Source organism: Apium graveolens, chromosome 5 (genome assembly GCF_009905375.1).
Source record: "Apium graveolens cultivar Ventura chromosome 5, ASM990537v1, whole genome shotgun sequence".
Taxonomy (NCBI): domain Eukaryota; kingdom Viridiplantae; phylum Streptophyta; class Magnoliopsida; order Apiales; family Apiaceae; genus Apium; species Apium graveolens.
The window spans coordinates 221,057,677-221,080,829 of record NC_133651.1 but is presented as its reverse complement, the minus strand read 5'-3'; the positions used below and the strand labels follow the sequence as shown (position 1 = coordinate 221,080,829).

The following is a 23,153-nucleotide window of genomic DNA, read 5'->3' as shown; positions in this document are numbered from 1 at the left end:
AAATCTAGTAGAGAGGAGTCTCTAATTATACTGGAGAAAACCTTTTGGTGTGTTTGCATTGTGCACATATTTCACATTGGGATTTTCTTTAATATTATGATTAGGGAGTAAACCTTTATTGATCATTTTTTATTTTTTATATTGTACCATAATTTACATGTCCAAGTTTTTTGTGCCATAAAAATAAATTTTCAACATTTAAGACATTTGGAGAGATTTCTTTATTTATAATATTGGGAGAAATATTCAACTTTATTAATCTTTCACTTACGTAACCTTTTCTAATAAATACACTATTTTAGGAGTTTACAACTTTATTTGATTCCATAACAATGAGATAACCTACACTAATAAAAATTGATCCACTAATGAGACGAGTGTACAGTTGACGAATAGATATAGATTCATTCTTTATTGTTGAGGGGATGTAAGCATCGAAAGAGTTAATTTAACATACGCCATACTTTGGCCCCATTTGAAAGTTAATTTTTGGCAAAAGATTAGTTTATTGAACCAAATTAAAGATTTGACTAAATAAAATCTTTAATATTAGTGTTTACTAGTTAACTTTTTGAAACGGTTTTTTGATCCAAAATTAAGAATAATATTACATGTACATAATTGGCTACATAATTTTTGTAGAGAATGATGTGAAAATGTCATCTCTACATTATTTGATTATAGTTGTCCAGTAAAATTGTACACCTTAACTTATTTTCATTTGTGTATAATCAGTGTACTCACTTACAAAATTTTATATTAATTTATTCCTATATTTTCTTATACTATGTATTTACTTTTTATTATTTGATAAAACAATTTACATATTTATGTTTATATATTTTTATATTTTAATACTCTTATAGTTTCTTTTAAATACACTGAATAAATATTAATTTTTTACATTAAATTTTTTAAAAAAATTAATTTCATTATAAAAATCACAACAAATAAGATTGATAAAAAGTAATCAGAATATAGCACGGAACATAAGATGATTGATAAAAAAAAATAATTTCATTATAAAAATCACAATATATACAGCTAACGTGATTTGAACTTATGCCACATAAGGTACGATCTAAAGCACGGGACAAGAAACATGGCAAAAGAAACATGAAACTATGAATTAAGGAACATTGAATTGGAAGATAATTAGCACGATTTAACAGTCAAAGATAATGTAGCAAAGGTGTCCGAGACCGTGATCAAATTGTGGTAGATTAAACTAGAATCTTGAACAGATAAAGAAGTTCAAGGTTGGACAGCCATTTGACTGTTCTATTAATTCTTTTACCATGCGCAAGACGTGCATTTTTCCAAAAAGTCTCAAAGTTATCCGAAATGTTAATCATCAAGAAATTAATCAAATTACTCCATGAAATGATCATCAAATTTTTTAAAAATTGTAAATTATACTCAGCGCAGGTTTACTGTCGAAAACACTGAATAATTTGAGCCGTAATGGTTGATGAACTAGATATTCAAATGTTTTTAATTGACAAGGAAGAAGACTGATGCATAAGCCAGCCATCCTAGATTGAATATCCATTTTTTTTAAAATTCCAGTCCATTGTACATATCTAGATATGTACCAATATGAAGCCCTGCCAAGGTTACATTTGATTTGATTTGTAGTCCACTGCCTGAAATCTCTTTTTTCCCGTAACAAATCGTTATGAGCTCGAACTTCGAATTACTAGTTTAAAAAACTGAATAATATGTATTTATTTATAGCATAGTTGAGATATCTTAACAATTTTGTGTGTTTAAACACACCAGGTACCTTGAGCAGAAGTTTTAGAAAAAATGGTGTTTATGTATGAGCATTACAATTGACAATTTGTGTATAATTTTGTACAAGTAAATAATCAGTCCTATCAAAATGAACCTACAAAAAAAGTATATGAGTTTGATGATGAGCATATTGAGCCTTGTTTTGATTTAAGAAGAGCGCTTGAGATTTTTAAAATCCATTGAATCAATGCACTCCTCCAACTTGTCCCTGTGCAGATTCAACATCTTCAACAATTCTGTGGCCTTGTCCTTTATCCTGTCACTGCAACCGAACTGCAACAATAGCAATAACTTCTGAAAAGCCCCTACTTGAAGAGCTTCAACAATAACACCTCCATCTTCCCTTTCTCATTCTTGCATAGCTTCCAAACAATCGACACCGAAAACTCTGTCGCCAAATCGGAAACTCTGAGTATCTTCTTTACTAAAACAGGCATTGTTAGTGCATTAGCATAGGCCTTTTCTCTTCCTTGCTTGTACAAGCACAAGCCATCCAAAACCCTAGTGCTTTTTCACATATGCTTTTTCGCAATCCATAAGCATTTCTAATAGCCTTTCGATTAACCCCATGTCAGTAAACCTTGTTACGATCTTCTCGACAACTCTACTAGATGATGAAGTTGAAACCATGTAGTAAATGATTATCAAAGAGGCTTTCGTAGTTGTAGGAGAGACTGGCTCTTTGATTAGCTTCACTAATGCTTCCAAAGACCCTTCAATCTTGGAAAGCTCCTCCATTTTCTTCTGATCGGTTGATAAAACATGTTTTAGCACTAGTATACAATTTGTTCGAACGGATAAATCTCCGCTGTTCAAAAACCACACCATGCAATTCAATGAAGTGGTTGATCCAAGAAAAGACTTGGCTTCTCCATCTAAAGGTGTCATCATTGATAAAACTAACAAAATCTCTTCCAAAACCGCAACATTTTTCTCAAACGGTGATTTCGAGAATGTTTCAAACAATGATGCTAAAACACCAACTGTTCCATTAGCTACAAGACATCGCTTGTTACGTTCACTTTCTTTAGCCAAACGTTTGATCCTAGCCACCAACTCTTGACACGCGCTTGCCTCATCTCTTCTACAAGCTGCTACAATCTTCGAAAGCATCTCCGTGACTTGATGAGTTCAAGGGAATTCTAGGAGTGGGAATCCTCTCGATTCCATACGACCTATTATCGACGCACCAATCTTGAATCATCTTTCTTAAGGTATGATTAGGAGTCGACTCAAGTGTAGTCAACACTTGTTTTGTGATAGGGCAAGTCTGGTTACCAGCTTCAATCCAGGTCTCAATGCTATGACGATCATAAGTTATTCCGGTAGACAAAGTGACCGGATCTTTCATCAAGTCCAACGAAATCGGACACCGGAAATGCCTCGGAATAGATATCTCCACATTGGACAAATCATCCAAGCCATCTCTCTTAGTTTGCCGAGTAGCCCTTTTCTTTCTCCATGAAGAAATCATTTTGTTTCTTTGAAATTTGAAGGTTTGAGAGTAGAATATCCTTTTGTTTTGTAATTTGATCAAGTTTTTTTAGAATGAATGAATGAATTGAGAATGGACCACAAGGAGTAGTTTTATACGTGTGGGGTGCTAGTTGTCTTACGCGGTTAAGGCTAGGTAACTTGAGAGATGAGCTTACAATATTTTAAAAACTCAAGGAAAATTCAAGTATAAGAGCTGCATGGGTTGAATGTTGACCATATTGAAAGGTTGAAATGGTAAACCAAAGTGGTTTCCATGTTGTAATAATACATGTAGTACTACCTACAATAAGCCATGCAAATCAAAGATTTGACCCAAAATCTTTCAACAAATAAAGAAATGGTCGGTGTGGCCAGAGTCAAAGACACACAACGGATCCATATCTTCTTTGTATGTCCTGTAGACGCGGACCAAACCTAACACGCTTCGTTTGAATATTTATCCACGTATTATATTTAGTTAATCCATTCCTCTCACCACGAGTCCCTACATCAACTACACCAGACAAATTTTTACACGACCTCAGATTTTAGTTACGTACTTAGTGTTTATATTTTCAGAATACACAGATTATATGATCAAGATATAGTATACTCGGTTTTATATTTATCATTTGGCAACACAATACAAGATATATAGAATAAATATATTTAAAAATTAAATATTTATAATATTATAAATATGTATATTATAATGAATAAATATATTTATAAAAATGTATATTGTCGTAGATAAATATTTTTAAAATAATAGCATAATTCTATAGATATTGATAAGTATAAATGATTTAAACGTGTATATTTCATATAATTATATAGCATAATTATGATTTAAAAGTAATATTTACTTTTATTTATTATAATTAAATTAATAATTAATTTTACATGAACCACTATACGAGAACAGAAATATGTGCAAACGAAAGTATATGATTTTATTATCGATTTTGTGTTAATTTTTGAATATACAACCGACAAAAAAATATACACACCAACAATTGAATGGTTCACACGTAAGACGGGTATTGTACATTATTAGCAATTGATTAACCCTGTGTTTTCTTTTACATTATGGAGCGTAGGAGTTTAGAATCCTCACAATTCACCAATTCTACTAGTCTTCGTGGTGTTTGGCCAAAAAATATTCATTTATCTTAATGTGTTACTCCTCGGTTTTATGCGAGCTAGAATTTTGAGTAATGTTAATAATAGACTCGGCAATTTTTAATATTGACACGAAAACACGATACGAACACGATATGAAATTTAATACGTGTATATGTATTTGACTACATGATACTAAAGATACACGATACGAATACAAATATTGTGTAATTTTGTATTTACCTTTGGGTACATGACACGATATGAGATATACGAAATAAATATTTTTAATCAAATATTAATATTTATTGTAAATATTAATATCTAAATTAAATAAATGTAAGTATAATCATGTATACTATAATGAATATTTTAAAATAATGTATAGCTTTACAATGGATGTATGTATACATGATTTAAATGTATATATTTCATATAATTTTGTATATATTTTACCTAAAAAAGTCATATTTACATTTATTTATTTAATTATTATATTAATATCAATATTATTACACGAAAACGACATGAGAACGACACGAATGGAAATACACGAATACGAAAGTAAACGAATTCTAAAAGGTCGATTTTGTGTTTAACATTTGAATACAGGAACATGACACGAAAGGTATACGACATGAAAGAATGTGACATGATCGAATTGACAAGTCCAGTTAACAACATGACAGGAGTTATATGTTTTAATTATGATATTTATATATAATTATAATGCATGCACCAGGGTTTTCTTCACTTTTTAATATACACTGTCATTAAATTTATGAATTTAATGTTTTATATTGAACTAGCCCATAACTCGTTTCAAAGACCTAGAATGATTAGTCTATTTATTTGGTTGAAATATTTTAATTATTAGAAATAAATCTTATTTAATTATATTATATAAAAAATTGAGAATCGAATCTCAAATTAGGGTAAAATTCAAAAAGTGAAACTAAAAAGTAAATTTTTTATAAATATAGAATTAGGGGAATTGAACTCGAGTTTAAGTAAAAGTTGATTTAAATTTTATATCGATAACCAAAATTGATATTTTCATATTATTCCATTATTAGTTATTATTAGGATATCAAAATTGAACCTGAAATATACGGTTAAATTAAATAAATAAATTTTATATAATTATATAACATACGGAATCGAATTTCAGTTTGAAATGAAATTAATTAGATTATATGATACGGTGATAACAGTTACTTGATAGTATTTTGGTACTTTAGTAACTGTATTCCGTTGAAATTGTGTTTCAATATTAAAATTGAACCAGAAATACACGGTGAAATTAAATAAATAATTAAGTATAAATATGAGGTTGTACGGAATCGAACTTCAGTTTAATCATTAATTACTTAGTTTATAACTATTATTTGGTAATATTTTGGAACTTAATAATCGTATTCCGTCGAAATAGTGTTTTCAATATTAATTATCATATTTTATTATCAGCTTTTAATTAGTAGAATCTTAATATATAAGTTCTACTACCTTGGTAACACCAATTGTTAGACTAAATCATGTATAATATGACATAATATATATACATGCATATTGATAACTCCTTGTAACGGGGCTGTTCCTTCGACGTCGTGCCTGGATCTTTCGTCGCGGTGGTGGTGTAACTGTCGTGGGGCTCCCACAAAACAAAACCGGAAGGGGGGTTTGGTCCCGCGGCGCCTCCGATGTGAGAGTAAGAACTCGTTTTTGGGGAAGATGAAGATATATAGGGATGCAGGGTGGCTGTGTGTGTATGAGTGTGAGAGAGTGATTAAACCCCAAAATCTTTCCTCCTTGGGCTATTTATGGTAGGGTTTTGGGGTTGGTACCTTGTAATCGTAGTCGTTGGTTCTGAGAGCGGAGGACACCTGGCTGGAGTGTATACTTTACACGTGTCGGGACGGGACTGGTTTGGGGAATGTTCTGAGGATACTCTGATATGTGCCTTGATTATTCCCATGATTGATGGGTGGCAATTGTCCCTATCATGCGTTTTGGCATGTGTCTCACGTGCTGGGACCTCTCAAGGTTGGGCTTGCGGGACTGGGTCAGTTAGGACTAGTGGTATGCGGGACTGGATCGCATTAGGAGTTCGGGTCTGGCCCTTGTAGGAGCTACATGTACTATTATGTGGCCCCCACTTCCTTATGCAGATTGTCTGGATGGGGGAGTAAGGTTGGTTTTGTTTAGGAATTTTGAGCTTTGCTTGCCCCGCAGTCCGGATTGTGTTAAGTTCAGCTAATCTGGACTAAGGTTGATTGTCTTTGGAAAAATTTGAGTTTGCTTGCCCCCAGTCCGGATTGCGTTGAGTTCAGCTAATCAGGACTAAGTTTGTTGTCTTTAGAAGAATTTGAGTTTTGCTTGCCCCACAGTCCGATTTGTGTTGAGTAAGCCAATCAGGATTAAGGTTGGCTGTCTTTGGAAAAATTTGAGCTTTTCTTGCCCCCACTCCGGATTGCGTTGATTTTAGCCAATCAGGACTAAAGTTGGTTGTCTTAGAAGAATTTGCGTTTTGCTTGCCCCCTAGTCCGGATTGTGTTGAGTTCAGCCAATCAGGACTAAGGTTGGTTGGCTTAGAAGAATTTGAGTTTTGCTTGCCCCAGTTCGGATTGTGTTGAGTTCAGCCAATCAGGACTATGGTTTATTGTCTTTAGAAGAATTTGTGTTTTGCTTGCCCTCAGTCCGGATTGTGTTGAGTTCAGCAATCAGGACTAAGGTTTGTTGGCTTAAAAGAATTTGAGCTTTGCTTGCCCCCATTCTGGATTGCGTTGAGTACAGCCAATCAGGACTAAGGTTGGTTGTCTTTAGAAGAATTTGAGTTTTGCTTGCCCCCCAGTCCGGATTGCGTTGAGTTCAGCCAATATGGACTAAGGTTTATTGGCTTAGAAGAATTTGAGCTTTGCATGCCCCTAGTCCGGATTGCATTGAGTTCAGCCAATCAGGACTAAGGTTGGTTGTCTTTAGAAGAATTTGAGTTTTGTTTGCCCCTAGTCCGGATTGCGTTGAGTTTAACCAATCAGGACTAAGGTTTGTTGGTCTTGGAAGAATTTGAGCTTTGCTTGCCCCCAGTCCGGGTTGCGTTGAGTTCAGCCAATCAGGACTAAGGTTGGTTGTCTTTAGAAGAGTTGGAGCTTTGTTTACCCCCATTCCGGATTGTGTTAAGTTCAGCCAATTAGGACTAAGGTTTTTTGGCTTAAAAAGAATTTGAGCTTTGTTTGCCCCCAGTCCGGATTGCGTTGAGTTCAGTCAATCAAGACTAAGGACTAATGATAACTCTTGGTGGCGGGCTGCTCCTTCGACGTCGTACATGGATCCTTCGTTGCGGTGGTGGTATAGCTGTCGTGAGGCTCCTGCAAAACAACACCAGAAGGGGGGTTTGGGTCCCGCGGTGCCTCCGGTGTGAGAGTAAGAACTCGCTTTTGGGGAAGTTGAAGATATATAGGGATGCAGGTTGGCTGTGTATGTGTATGAGTGTGAGAGAGTGATTAACCCCAAAATCTCTCCTCATTGGGCTATTTATAGCCCAAGGGTAGGGTTTTGGGGTTGGTACCTTTTAATCGTAGTCGTTGGTTCTAGGAGCGGAGGACACCTGACTGGAGTGGATGCTTTACACGTGTCGGGACGGGACTGTTTGGGGAATGTTATGAGGATCTTCTGACACGTGTCTTGATTATTCCCATGATTGATGGGTGGCAGCTGTCCCTATTATGCGTTTTGGCATTTGACTCATGTGTTGGGACCTCTCAAGGTTGGGCTTGCGGAACTGGGTCAGTTAGGAATAGTAGTGTCCGAAACTGGATCGAGTTAGGATTCTGGGCCTGGCCCTTGCTGGAGCTACATGTACTATCACATATCCTATCAAAACTATAGTATAAATTAATAGTGGAAGCGTACCTAAATCAAAAGAAATCGTTTATAATCTTAAGGACGGTGAAGAGCTTGAGCACTTAGAGATTTGATCTTCACGATTTTCCTTTATATATAAGGATGGGATCTGTTATACTGTGGATCTCTTATTAATAAATAGTATAAATTTTTATATTTTATTCTTTACTTTTAGTTAATAAACTTCTACTATATAACTTGTACACTATTATTATAATTACTATTATTATTACTATTATTAAAGCTAAATTCTCATATTTTATCCTCTACTTTTAGTTAATAGATTCCTAATATATAACTTCTATCATTATTATTATTATTATTATTATTATTATTATTATTATTATTATTATTATTATTATTATTATTATTATGACATACTGCTATATACATGATATATCATATCATTAATAGGGTTTTCGATTTAAACAAAGAGTATACATGTGAAAATATAAGTAACTTTGGTAGATTTAGAGCAAAATAGATCAAGCAAAAAGGGTCGGGAGATGAGGAAGAATTAAAATAACGAACGACATTTGCGTGATTTGCATTATTAATAGGGGTGGAGTTATTATCAGATGGATAAATAATGAACATAGCTACAAACTAGCAGACCATTTCTCACTCGGAGCATATAAGTTGAAACAGTCGGTTAGTCACCAAATCACCATTTTAGTTTCTATAATCTGGTTTAATTTATTTACTAAAATATTCCGAGTATCTAGTCGCCAATCTGTTCAGAGACAAGAAATGTAGGTTCCTAATATGTATTAGTAGTTTAGTACCATTGTTATAGATTTCGGAAATCGGAATTATTTGGTTGAATTACTGATTTGCGATTTATCGGACGATTTTTAAAAAATCAGATGATTTATCGGTGATTTATCTGAAATCGATCAAATCGGATAATTTTTTTTGACCGATTTTTTAGCGATTTATCGACGATTTTAAAAAATCGGCCGATTTCTATAACAGAGAATTTAGTACTAGCTTTATACATGTGACTTAATAGCATCTTTTAATATTTAATTTTTTTTCTAAAAAATACTCTATTTTAAAAAATTTATTATTATAATTAAATTGAATTAATCCTACTTTTTAAATAATTATTTTTTTCAAAATATATTTATGTGATAATTATTTTTCTAAAATTTATATTCTACAAAAATTTCGAGTAACAAATTTTTAATATTTCATTTTATTTATTAAATTCTTTTCAAAATATTAAATTATACATAATATATTCAAACATGTCAAATACTATATTTATTCCTTAACATTTTTTTTCTTCTCCTTATTTCATTTTTGTCCTAATGATATTTTTTTGCGCTTGTAGATTGTATTATTCCACTTAGTGTATGGGTAATGTTTAACCGTGTAAAAATTATTACTTTAACTAAATTATTATATTTATTTAACATATGTATTAAAATTTATTTAATTTCTTCATTGTCTGTATTTTTCACATTATAAGTTTTTTAAAGGGAATATTCTAATCATATTTATACGATTCATGTAATTTTTCCTTACAAATTGAAACAAAACACATGTAATATTTATACCTAAATATAATTTAAAGGTGTTTCTTACTTTATAATTATTTTATAAGATTACCTGTATTGGATGTAGGTGTGTAGAGGCTCTCCGACATTTTTGGGACATTTGAACACAAAGTTCATTTTTTAGCACAGCTATTCAAATTGTTCCAAAAGTGGCACAGAACGCCACTTCCTCCGGGGTTCAACCCCAGAGCCCCAGAAGAAGTGGCGTTCTGGGGTAACTTAATTTTTTTTTTCTTTCCTCCCGGATTGAATGGCAGCTGTGTTAATTGTGATTAAGTGTTTGTAAGTGGGAAATATGTAATGGAGACCTAATTTTGAGTCTTCATATTAAATGGGAAAAAATTATTTTGCTGTAATTTTTTGTGTGTTGGGTAGTCATGAAAGCCTATTTATAGTAAGTAATTTTTGTTTTTTTTAAAAAAGTGTATGTATGACTTTTGTGCCCTCAAAAAGGATAGTCGGCAACGAAAATATTAAATGAAGACCTAGTTTTGAGTCCTAATATTAAATTGGAAAAAAATTATGTTGTTTTTTTATTGGGGAGTCATGAAAGCCTATTTATAGTATGTAATATTTGAATTTTTAAAAAAGGTGTACATATGAACTTTTGTGACTTCAAAAAAGGGTACCTTGGGAGTTGACAAAGAAATGTTTGGTAGTTGTATTTTTTTTGCTGTAATAGAAGACAATAACATCTTTTAGTAAAAATAACCAGATGAAATCGACTTGTCAACTTTTAGAAGTCCGAATCTTCGGACATTCACCGGAGTAGGCACATGCAAATTTATGAAATGATTTGACAAGTCAACTTTTGTTTTGAACTGCATTACAGAGGTGAATAATTTCATTTTAAAATTTATAGGGTGATAATATCAATTATTTCCATATTCGTAATTGCACAACCTAATATTACATTTTGATTATGTAATATGGCTATAAATAGCTGCAAAACTATAAGCCATCAACTAAAGTTCCCCCTTTGTAGTATATTAGTTTCTAAATTTTGAGGCTGCTACAGTCAGGTCATGGACAAGGGCAAGGGACACGCTAGGTTCTGATATTCATGATTACGGGGAATTAATTGGTATAAATGGACCGAATCTCAAGCACGGGATGAAGCTCAACAAGCAAAAATTAGGGAGGTCAAACAATTTGTGAGAAGAATGCGAGGTATACGGGCCGCACAAGGACATACCGTACGTGATAATGAACAGTTCGTTGGCTATGGGGAAATGAACTTGAAGTTTATGAAATCATCGATCGAGTATGAAGAAAATATTAATAAGAATTTCAACTCTGGTCACATATTCAAAGGAGGAACATGAGTACGAGTTAAATGAAATGTCTCGACATTACCACTTCATGGAGGACGAGCTTGAGATGAGGAAAAGGAGTACGAGAATGCATACGCAAAGCGTAGGGCTGAAAGGATACGTGAAGAGCACAAGGAGTGGGATGAAAATATGGGAAATATATCGTCAAACTTGGGGAATTTGCTCAAGGACACGATGATGCTGGTATGGCTACACTATATGTCATGGAAATGAGGGGCCCCACGCATTGCCATCGCGTGATACTCGGTCGAGTACGTACACCTCGACCCACGGATATGGGAGGGAGGTCATATGCATACATCCCCTCACACACAAGAGGATGAGGACGTTGATGATGAGTTTGATGAGTACGTAGTAAATTTGGCGGATGACTAAAAAAAAATGAGAGATTCATTTATTTTCCAATTTTCAGCTGTAATGTATTTCTCTTATTATATATTTACATAATCAATGTTCCCTTGCAATGTAATTTGTTCCCGAGATGAATGGAAAATGCACTCGTTATTGCAATTTTTTGTTTACTACTTTACAGAAACATTTGTAAATTTAGAAATGGTTGTAAATTTTTTTTTGGAAAAAGTTTGTTCCACGCAAAGGTATTTTTGGAAAAGTAAGTAGCACGTGAATCTTACAGGCATGTATTATTACTTGTTGGTAAATTTATGAGTTTGACTACTCAGAAATGGAAGTATAAAATGATGATAAGGAAAATGACAAGGAAATGAGTTAGGTATCCCGTGAATACACAGTAGAAAGCACATGCAAACAGTTTGACTGAAGTTTTCACTAGTTAGAGATGAAAGTTAAAGAAGTTACTATTACGAATGCCAGTCTGCAACTACAAAGTTGGAAGGGTCCTCCACAGATAGTAGCCACATGCAGACTGCAAAGATAGTGAGTAGTCTTGTCAAATGCAGTAGAAGTTGTAAAAGCTGTATGATGTGACAAATGAATGTTAACTGTTTCGAAATAGTATGAGACGTAATTAGCACGTGAATGTTTACAGACATGTCTAGTTAATTTGTGTGGTCTTGCGTCCTTGTTTATTATGTAAATATGATGTAGTTCGGAAGTTAATATTGTATAGTAATAGAAGAGCAATGATTATACTACTGGTGATATTATTCGAGCTACTGGTCGGAAATGGTTTGTGATGATGATTTAGATATTCAATGGATCCAAATTTACGTTACTCAAGAGGTTCAGTAATCACGATGCATAGGGAATGAGAATGGCGTGTAGGGTGTTTGCAAATATGTGTAGCCCAATGTCAAGAACATGGAGTGCGAGTAACTAAACAAATCGCCATACAAATGCAGCGAGACACCGCTCAACAACTGGAACTAGCTTTATTCTGTGCAAGAGAGGAAGAGAATCAAATGAGAATGCGTTTAAACCGGATGGATCTAGAAAGAAATGTAGGGAGTTTGCTGAAGATGGTGACCATCACAGCGCAAGATGTATCATCATTTCGCTACGAGACCCGACTATATTTCCGATTTCTACTTGTCCGATGAAGAGTAATATTTCTGAATATTGTATTTTGATAGTGTACTTTATTATTTTGAGCTTTTGAAATTGTTATTTTATATTTCTGAATGATTTGACTACTCACATAGTGTGTGAGTGTTTATGATAAATTTAATGTGAGGTACTGTACAAATGTAATGTGATGTAGTTGTTAGCATGCCCTATAAATGTCTTGGGCATTTCAATTGGAAAGCATAAAATGGATAAGGGTAAAAAAAGATCATCCTCAAGCACATCTAAGTCCATTGGCGTCAGCTTAGTATCGCGAAATGTATCGGTCGCAGAAAGAAACGAAAGAAGATGAGAGTGGCAGAAAGAAGAAGAAGTGCGTGAATCAAAACATTTTGGGCGAGATAAAAGGTGATAAAGAAAAGCTCCGAAAGGATTACAATGATCGGGTCCCCTGCCGGAGGACGAACGCATCCGTCAGATCGATGAAGTGTATAAAAAATATGACAAAATGGAAATCAACCTGATTGAAAGAGAAGATAGTGAAATTGCATGGTATGTTGAAGGTCATCAGGCGTGGCATAATTTGGAGAAGATGCAGATGAAGCAGAGGATGAAGTTATGGAGAGTGCAGGAACTGATGAGGATCAATATGTTGTAAACCTTGCAGATTTTTAAGTTCTTTCTAATGTTTGTTGTATAATTTTAGTAACAATTTGAACGCCTAATTGGAATGTTTGTTTTGAATGGGATAAACCTAATAGGAGTTCCACAATTTGAAGCTCGAATGGATAACACAATAACCAACTTTTGCATGTAATGTTCGAAATAGCAAGATAGAAAACTTAGATTATACAAATGACAATGATGGTACAACATTTGAGATGAAGCTAAGAAAATGCAATGAAGCTAAGAAACAAGCAAGTAGAAGTTCACGTTATTATGTGTGGAGGCCCTGGGCATTTTTTGCTACGCTTGGTTTGACCTTCTTGGTTACATACACTACATTTCTTTCCTGATCGCGGACCATCAATCTCCGTTCGGATCCACACCAATTGCCCCTTATCTCCACGTTTCTGCTTAAGTTTCTTCAATGATTCATCCGCTACTAACTTTCCATACCCCTGCCAGAGTGGGGGTAATTCGTAGTTCCGGTATTCGGTTGATTGCAAGGGATAAATAATTGGCCGGTACAAGTTCTCAATTGTTTGGTTTTTATGGCAATTTTCAATGAAATGATCCCAACTCAGTCCATGTCTTATACAACCAGCCATTGCGTGAGAGCACATCATGTGATGCGTCGCCCATTTTCTATACGTGCACGTACGGTCGTTGAGATTGACGACCTGGGTCTTACCTCCCTTTACCCTTTCTTTAGCAGTTGTGTATTGACGTGTAACTATTTTCAAGATACCACATGCACGGTGAAAAGTAATAACCGTATGTCCAGTTGCCTTTCTTTGAATTTTTGCTAACATGGCGGCTGAAACGCGCACATAACTGTTGACCCTGTTGCACACCGTCATCTACTTTATTTCTATGTGTCTCAATAATCCTGACCGCCTTGTAAAAGAGGTACTCCATCATCGCTGTTACTGGAAGGAAACGAGCCCTTCTTATGTTTCCGTTGAAACCCTCAAGCATGTTGGTGGTCGTTTGACCATAACGAACACCATTATCGTGGGAAAGTGTCCACCTCTGAACAGGTATTCTTGCAAGATAGTCAAGGGCAGGGGGGGAATTTCACCAATTCTTGCCATGTATGCATCATGCTTGGATACTTGTGTGGTTGTGCCAGCTTTTCACATCAATTTCTTTAGTTCACCGCCAGGGTGATGATGGCAGAAGTTGCTTCGCACATGCAGTAGATAGAATCTATGGATGCCTAATGGCTCAGCAAATCCGTTTTGAGGGTCTCTTACCGCAGAAAGAATACTGGCTGCTCGATCAGAGATGATGCACACGCTGGTCTTTGGTGACAGACATGTCTCCGAATACGTTGCAGAAACCAATACCAGTTCTCATACGTCTCTTCATCAACCAAACCATAGCAAAGGGGAAAAGGGTGGTTGTTCGAATCTACTCCCATGACAATAAGCAATTTACCCCTATATCTCCCCTTCAAGAAAGTACCGTCTATTGAAATTACAGGACGTGCATGTTGCCACCCATCCATCATTGCCTTCAAACACCAAAAGATTCGCTTACAAACGGACGTGCCCCGTTCCTGAGCATGTGGCACGGCATCAATCTCAGCAATGGTTCCAGCATTTGTCTTCTTGATGGCTGTAAGAAACATGGGAAGATCTTGATATGTTGTAGGCCAACTTCCATAGACTTCCTCAATGGCTATTTGTTTGCCTCGCCACGCTTTCTTGTACCCCACTATATGGTTGTGCTCATTGTTGATAAGAGGGATAATGGTTTTAATGGGGATTTCTGGTGTATCTATCACCTGTTTCACATATCATTGAGCAGTGTCAAAATATTTTCACAAAATATTTTAACAAAATTTGTAGGGAAGTTAAATAGTTATGTATGTTAAATTACTTACAAGTGGTTTGACAAGCTGCGAAATCATCCTTGCAGATAGCTTCTTGTGATCTTGCAACGGCTGATCAACCAAGCATCTGTGTTCCTCTCTATTGACATTTATCCTCCAGTAATCAGAATTATGCATGAAAGCAGCTCGCATCCTCCAGTTACAGCCCTCAGCCCAGCACTGAATAATGAGTTGTTCTTTGTTACTCTTTGTCATTTTATATGTACGATCTGTGGCAATATGAGCACGCTTGACTGCCAACAACAGGGTTGCTTTGTCACGGTAACACTTTCCTTCACTCAGTTCCCCCTGATCAAGGTCTTCATCAAAATACATATCGTTAGGGCTATCTATTATTGGGGAAATATATATCTCTGTGCGAAACCATGGAGCCCTTGGAACATGATGCTCTTCCCCAGCTGTTGGAAACATGCTAGAAATTTCTGCATTCCTCTGTACATGCCCCCCCTTCATCGCTGCCTGATGAATCTTCATCCCCATCATCATCATGAAGGTGAAAATCATCATCACTGGATGAATTATCTACAGCTTCATCTGCGACGAGGGCTAACCGCTTACCCGAACCTCTTCCCACCATCTCTACATTACCCCCACCTTCTTGCTCATTTTCATAACTACTCCCCCTTCATACCCTCCACCAAATAGACTACTCTCCCCTCCAAACCCTCCACCATATGCACTACCCCCCCCTCCATACCCTCCACCATATTGACTACTCCCCCCTCCGTACCCTCCATAATATTCACTACCCCCCCTCCATGCCCTCCGCCATATTGACTACCCCTCCATACCCTCCACCATATTGACTACTCTCCCCTCCGTACCCTCCACCATATTGACCACTTTCCCTTCCATACCCTCCACCATATTGACTACTTTCCCTTCCATACCTTCCACCATGTTGACTACTGCTTCCTACGTACCCTCCACCTTTTTCCGTTGTTTCTCCTCTGTACCCTCCACCTTCAAATGTAGATCTGACCATCCTGGGTTGACATTACTCCGTATGTTAATTGTGTCGGTTGTGACCCTAAATTCGGTTGGAAAGAGTACGGGTCATCAACAGCAACTTCCTCTGTTTCGATGAACAAAGAAACATCTTCTTGGACGTTCAGCAACATGGCAGGGACATTTAACATACGGGTAACATCATCATCACTTAATATTTCCATTTGATAAAAACCTTCAACTAAGTTGTATTGACCAAGGTAAGGATAATTTAAACTCAATTTCAGATTCCATTGATAAGAACTAATATTCATTAAATTGTATACAAGACGTTTAAGCTCATCAAAATAGGTACCAAACCGAATAAACATCATTTTCTTGGGATCGATAGAGTAGTTGATATTACTACCCTCTCGAATTACTACTTCACCCAAAAAAAATTTGACATTCACGTGGCCTTCCATTTCCCTGAGTTGAAGAAAATATTTAACAAGTGAGCAACATATTTACATACATATATATACATATATACACATAATTAAAAGGAGGACATACCTTTTCGTATTGGTTGAAGAGAACTATGTGCTGAACATATTTGGTGCCTCAAGACATGTATAAATAGTGGAACGACTATTATTGTGATTCATTAATTGTGTCAATAATTTCTGCATAAAGATATCTGATCCCATCCATTTCAGATTTCAGATAAGATAATTTTGTAAGGGAAATCTACTTTTTGCCAGATTTTGTGGATAGGAAGCAGAAGATAATTTTATCCAAATTTTCAACAGGAAGTAGATAAAATATTATATAACATTTTAATATATTAATAATATGAATACAAAATAATATTCTATTAATATAAAATAGGTAATATTAAGCGTTTGTATAATTTAAAAAACTATAAATTACCAATTATTTAATTTATAATATAATAATTATTTATAACAATAATTGAAAACTCATAAAAAGTACAATAATTTATAATATAAACCATTATTTATAACAATAATTGAAAACTCATCAAAAGTACAATAATTTATAATATAATAATTATTTATAACAATAATTGAAAACTCATAAAAAGTACATTTTAAGCCATGCATATATTTTTGATAAATAAACTATGCATATATTATTACAGAATAAAAATATATATACATTTTTGAGTATAGGAATAATATAATTACAGAATAATATTATATAAATTGATAAAAATCAGTAATAATAGATATATAAATATTTGAGTATAAAATAATATTATGTAATAATAATTATTAGTCAAGTATTATTTAAAAGGAGAGAAATGAAGGAGAAAGAAAGGATAAGAAAGAAAGAAAGTGAGGATAAGAAAGAAAGTGAGAGCAGCGGCCGGAATAAAGGAGAAATTTGAAGACTTGCAACAGGAACCCGGAAGAACAGGCGTTCCTAGGTTGACAAGGAGAAATGTTTTGGCGGAAAACCCCCGGAGCAAACCGGCGTTCTCCGGCTTTCCCTACTCAAACCGGCGTTCTCAGGTCCTCTCTCTGGTCCTCTCTCTCTGCTGATCTATATTTTGTTCAATTGTTCAAATTGAATTATTTGCATCTGGTTTAATTAATTTTTTTATTAGAATTCTTTTATTTGCATCATGTTGAATTATTTGCATATGCTTAATTACATCCTTGATTACATAAATTTAATTGCTTCTGAAATAATTGCTTTTATTTAATTAGTTGCTTTGATGTAATAATTGTTTTCAAATAATTGCTTTTATTTAATTAGATAATAATTGCTTTGATTTATATTATTTAAGTAGTTAGTTCCTTGGGTGGAGAGAGGAGATTTTTAGAATGGGTTGATTAATATTTTTTTTGGACACCTAAATATGTAATAAGCGTTTGTATAATTTAAAAAAACTTTTTCAAGCTGATAGCAATTTATATCTTAGAGTAACTACGTTCTTTAAAAATATTATTATACATATAAATTTCAATGATTTGTAACAATAATTGCAAACTCATAAAAAGTACATTTAAAGATATGCATATATTCTTGATAAAAAACTATGCATATATTATTAATAGAGATAAATTTTACTAGATTTAGTCAATTTAAATATAATGAATAAAATAGTACTTCTAAGATTATCATTATTAATAACAAAAAATATTAATTTCAGACTTATTATGAGATATAAAAATACATCAAATTAAAAAAAACGTTCTGAATCTGATAGCAATTTATATCTTACAGTAACTACGTTCTTTAAAAATATTATTATACACATAAATTTCAATGATTCATAACAATAATTGTAAACTCATAAAAAGTACATTTAAAGCTATCCATATATTATTAATAGAGATAAATTTTACTAGATTTAGTAAATTTAAAAATAATATGAATTAAATAGTACTTCTAAGATTATCATTATTAATAACAAAAAATATTAATTTCAGACTTATTATGAGTTATAAAAATACATCAAATTAAAAAAAAACGTTTTCAAGTTGATAGCAATTTATATCTTAGAGTAACTATGTTCTTTAAAAATATTATTATACACATAAATTTCAATGATTTATAACAATAATTGAAAACTCATAAAAAGTATATTTGAAGCTATGCATATATTCTTGATAAAAAAACTATGCATATATTATTAATAGAGATAAATTTTACTAGAATTAGTCATTTTAAATATAATATGAATAAAATAGTACTTTTAAGATTATCATTATTAATAACAAAAAATATTAATTTCAGACTTATTATGAGTTATAAAAATACATCAAATTTAAAAAAAACGTTTTCCAAGCTGATAGCAATTTATATCTTACAGTAACTACGTTCTTTAAAAATATTATTATACACATAAATTTCAATGATTTATAACAATAATTGAAAACTCATAAAAAGTACATTTGAAGCTATGCATATATTCTTGATAAAAAAAACTATGCATATATTATTAATAGAGATAAATTTTACTAGATTTAGTCATTTTAAATATAATATGAATAAAATAGTACTTCTAAGATTATCATTATTAATAACAAAAAATATTAATTTCAGACTTATTATGAGTTAAATATAATATGCATAAGGTTAATTCCATCCTTGGATTATGTGAAAATGTGGTAGAACATGGAAAATGATGCCATTTTTTGACTTCGTGTCACAATTGCTTACATCAAATTTCCTTCTTGTGCAGGATTACATGGCTGGACGACAATTGATCAACCCCGGTCCAATTGACGGGGGGTTACTTACTCAACAAAATATGCATCGTTCACAGCTTGTCTGGGGTGGCACGGTACACATTCTTGTCCCAGTGCCCAGTTTACTTATCAAAATTCTTTATGTTGTTTGTAAATGCTTAAATTCAAATTTACTTGCAGGGTAGTGATGATCATTTACGGCTCCGCTCAAACTTCAAGACATACTGGGACTGTGTTCAGGCTAATCCACTGCCACAGCCTATCCAGGATGCCATTACAGAAGCTGGTTTTATGGGTGTTCTACTAGCCGGGAGTATGAGACATGATGCTGGCCTCATATCGGCTTTTCTTAATCGATGGCTCCCGGAGACGTATACTTTCCATCTCTGTTTCGGTGAGGCCACTGTTACACTTGAGGATGTGTACTACATATTAGGGCTACGTAGCGTTGGACGTCCTGTATTACCTATTCCAGGGGATGTAGATCAATTGTTAGTACAGGAGCTTCTTGGTGTTGCCCCTGATCCACAGCAAGATACAGATGTTATAAAGAAGGGTGAAATTAAGATTAGTTGGTTGGTTCGTCAGTTCGGTGACTGTTCCCGTCTACACTTAGCTACTGGTCATGATCATGAGCGTGAGCTATTGTACCACACACGTGCACACTTGCTTCTGCTCATTGGTTCTACTGTGCCAAACTACAGTGGTTACCGTATGCCTCTAAACCTCCTCCCATTTGTGCGGCACGTGTGTCAGATTAGTACTTATAGCTGGGGCAGTGCATGTCTTGCTTATCTTTACCGCCGCCTTTGCTCAGCTAGCATTGGATATAAGACGGAGCTATGTGGGTCGATGACATTATTACAGGTACATATCCACCCAACATACTTCACATTAGACACACTGCATACTATAGACAAACTGCATACTTTAGAGACACTGCATACTACATGGTACATGATCCATGCCTTCAACAAATATTCATTTCTCGAATGTGGTTCAGGTTTGGATATATGAGCATTGTACTGCCTTAGCTCCCAGACAGCGAGACCCTTATTTGATGCAGCATCCCCGTGCTCTCAGGTACGACTATGCTTAAATATTTATGACTCTTTGTTCATGTTCAAAAGTATTCCAACATAGTCTTTAACATCATATATTTCTTGCTTCAGGTGGATGGTCCCATTGGATGGTACGACTCTGCAGACACATTCGTTACGCGGAATTCGTTATGACCTAGATACCATGTCTGAGGATTCCTTCAGGTGGATGTCCTACAGTGATTCCGCGGTTGAGGCACGATACATCCCTGAGCTTGAGCTATCACTCATGAGTGTACCTTGCCCCTCTTTTACTTGACATGGGTGGAGTGGTGTTACACTGATAGGGTCACAAGATAGTTTGGCTACTTGCAGCAGGTCCCTACTGACTCTCCACTTACTGACCATGATTCTTTCCATAGGGGTCAAAGAGGTTGGCCTTTAAAGTTCACTAGGGTGCGTGAGCTTTGGGAGTCACGTCACATTGCCGTGCTTGGTCCACCATCTTACAGACGCACTCACAGACCTATGTGCGTTGTTGACTATCCTGAGTGGTACGACAGAGTCACTAGGCATTTCATGATCAACCCCAGGATTTAGAGGGACCAGCAAGGATTTCAGGGGTCGCAGGGACACCTACCAGTGGCTGTAAGATTTCTCTTCTTAGATTATTACCTCTTCATTTGTCACAGTTTTCGTTTATGTATACACATTTACATGTCATTCAAACTTACATGTTGTCAATACAGGTTGAGGGGTTGTCCGCTGCCTACCACCAGATCTGGGAGTCCGGCGTGGCTGAGGATGATGATAATGTGGATGAGGTGCTTCAGGGTTTACATGGCACATTAGATGCCATAGGTTTCCCATATCTTCTATAGAGGCCCCCTCATCCACCTCCTGCCACCCCACGTACTAGAGGTGCTCATGCCCGTAGGCCAGGTACTGCATTTGTTAATGCTGCACCACCTCCTCGGGATGGTTGGGAGCCTTGGCCTCGTCCATCAGGTGGAGAGGGTTCTTCGTTCTACACCTCCTTTGGCTCAGGTTGGGAGCATAGCTTTCAGGGGCATGGACATACTGACCATACCTGGGACCACTTCATTCAGGGAGAGGGAGATCCTCATACGTCTACTTGGGGTCAAAGTTCACAGGTGCATGATGTTGGTGGGTCTTCTTGGGGGCGGAGCACTCAGAGTCATGATGCGGGTACATCTACTTTTGGCCACCCTTCTCAGGGCCACAGCCCTTATGCTGGTGCATCTACTATGGGCCACACTACTCAGACTTCTTATGCTGTTCCTAGTGCATGGGCTACTGGATCCAGTTGGGCCATTCTACTCAGACTCATTACGGTCATCTGCCCCAGGCTTTTCCACATCCTATATACAGTTTCCCGCCTGAGACAGGAGGTTCGGGCTTCTCTTTCCAGACCACAACTAGGGGCTTCGACCCCTGGTTAGGATGTGATTCCTCCGCACAGAGTCATGAGCAGGGGGGTGAGATGCATACACCCCTTATCATGCAGGATGCAGATGTGGAGGGTGACAGTGAGGAGCAGGATAACGATAATGAGGAAGTTGATCCTCCTATACAGCTCAGACAGCAGCCTCGTAAAGCAGTGAAAGGAAAGGGGAGGCTATGCTGTAACACCCCCAAATCCGGGGTCGGGGATCCGGGTTGTCACGAGTTCCATTTCCCTTAATAACACCCAATCTTAATACACAATCAACTACTCTGTACTGTGACCCCACAATAAACACACACACCACAAGTTATAGTCTCAGAGATGAATATCCAAAAATAATCACAAGTCGTTTTATTCCACAATTATATGTCAATACACCTTAAAAGGTTTCTGAATAAATTTACATTTCTTTGCCATTATTACAATTCATAAATATACATAATCTGGTACATCAAAAGTTGAAAGCCTAGCCTATTGGTAGTTCCTACCTCAGCTACAACGACATTAACGCCTATAGAAAACTGCGAAACGTTTCCTATCCGCTCGTGAATTGGGAGCTTGGTCCTGTTCATCTTGTCTATCTGATATTATGTGATGAAAGAAGAAAGCAAGGGTGAGCAACAAGCCCACCAAAATAATATGTATAGTGATTTATAATATATGAGCATTCTCATAGTACTCATGAAAGTCTTGGTCAAGAAGAAATGAACCAAATTGATATCTTAACGCGACCAAGTCGCAAAATATTCAGTATATATGTATATATACTTTTCAAAATCTTGGAAGTCCTCTTCCATGTATAATATACACAAAGTTCCAGTTTATAACTGTATAAAAAAATATCGTTGCAAGGTGATCTCATATATCTAACCTTGTCTCAACGTTTTTCTGAAAGTCTTTGTCATGCATAAGATAATCATTTACTAGATATAAGTTTAAAAGATGAAGTTACAAGATACTCCAATATACTTATATCTTTTCCAAATACTACTTGAACTACCACCGTTCAAGTTATAATTAGTTTCAAAAGTTCATCACACTGATGAGACTACAAGATAAGACTTGAATAGATTCAATCTTTGAAATATTTTGAAGAAAATGAAGTTATGATATACTTCATTAAGTCCCGATATATATATACACCTATATATATACATACGTTTCCTGAAAACCTCTGTCATGTAAAGTATGAACAGAATTGCAATATCCAATAAATTTGGAAAGGAAAGAATTTTGGCATAAACCTGATACCTTGCTGATC

The 23,153-nt window shown here is 35.2% G+C and overlaps 1 protein-coding gene and 1 pseudogene across 1 annotated transcript; both read right to left on the bottom strand.

Moving 5' to 3' along the window:
- Positions 1-1,798: 1,798 nt before the first annotated feature.
- On the bottom strand, positions 1,799-3,334 carry LOC141724857 (U-box domain-containing protein 21-like; annotated as a pseudogene).
- Positions 3,335-14,588: 11,254 nt separating this feature from the next.
- On the bottom strand, positions 14,589-15,810 carry LOC141660725 (uncharacterized). Its single transcript, XM_074467715.1, has 3 exons — positions 15,672-15,810; positions 15,225-15,562; positions 14,589-15,125 (listed from the first exon to the last, which is right to left on the bottom strand). The coding sequence occupies exons 1-3, from the start codon at positions 15,808-15,810 to the stop codon at positions 14,589-14,591; spliced, it is 1,014 nt and encodes a 337-aa protein (XP_074323816.1).
- Between the last annotated feature and the right edge of the window lie 7,343 nt (positions 15,811-23,153).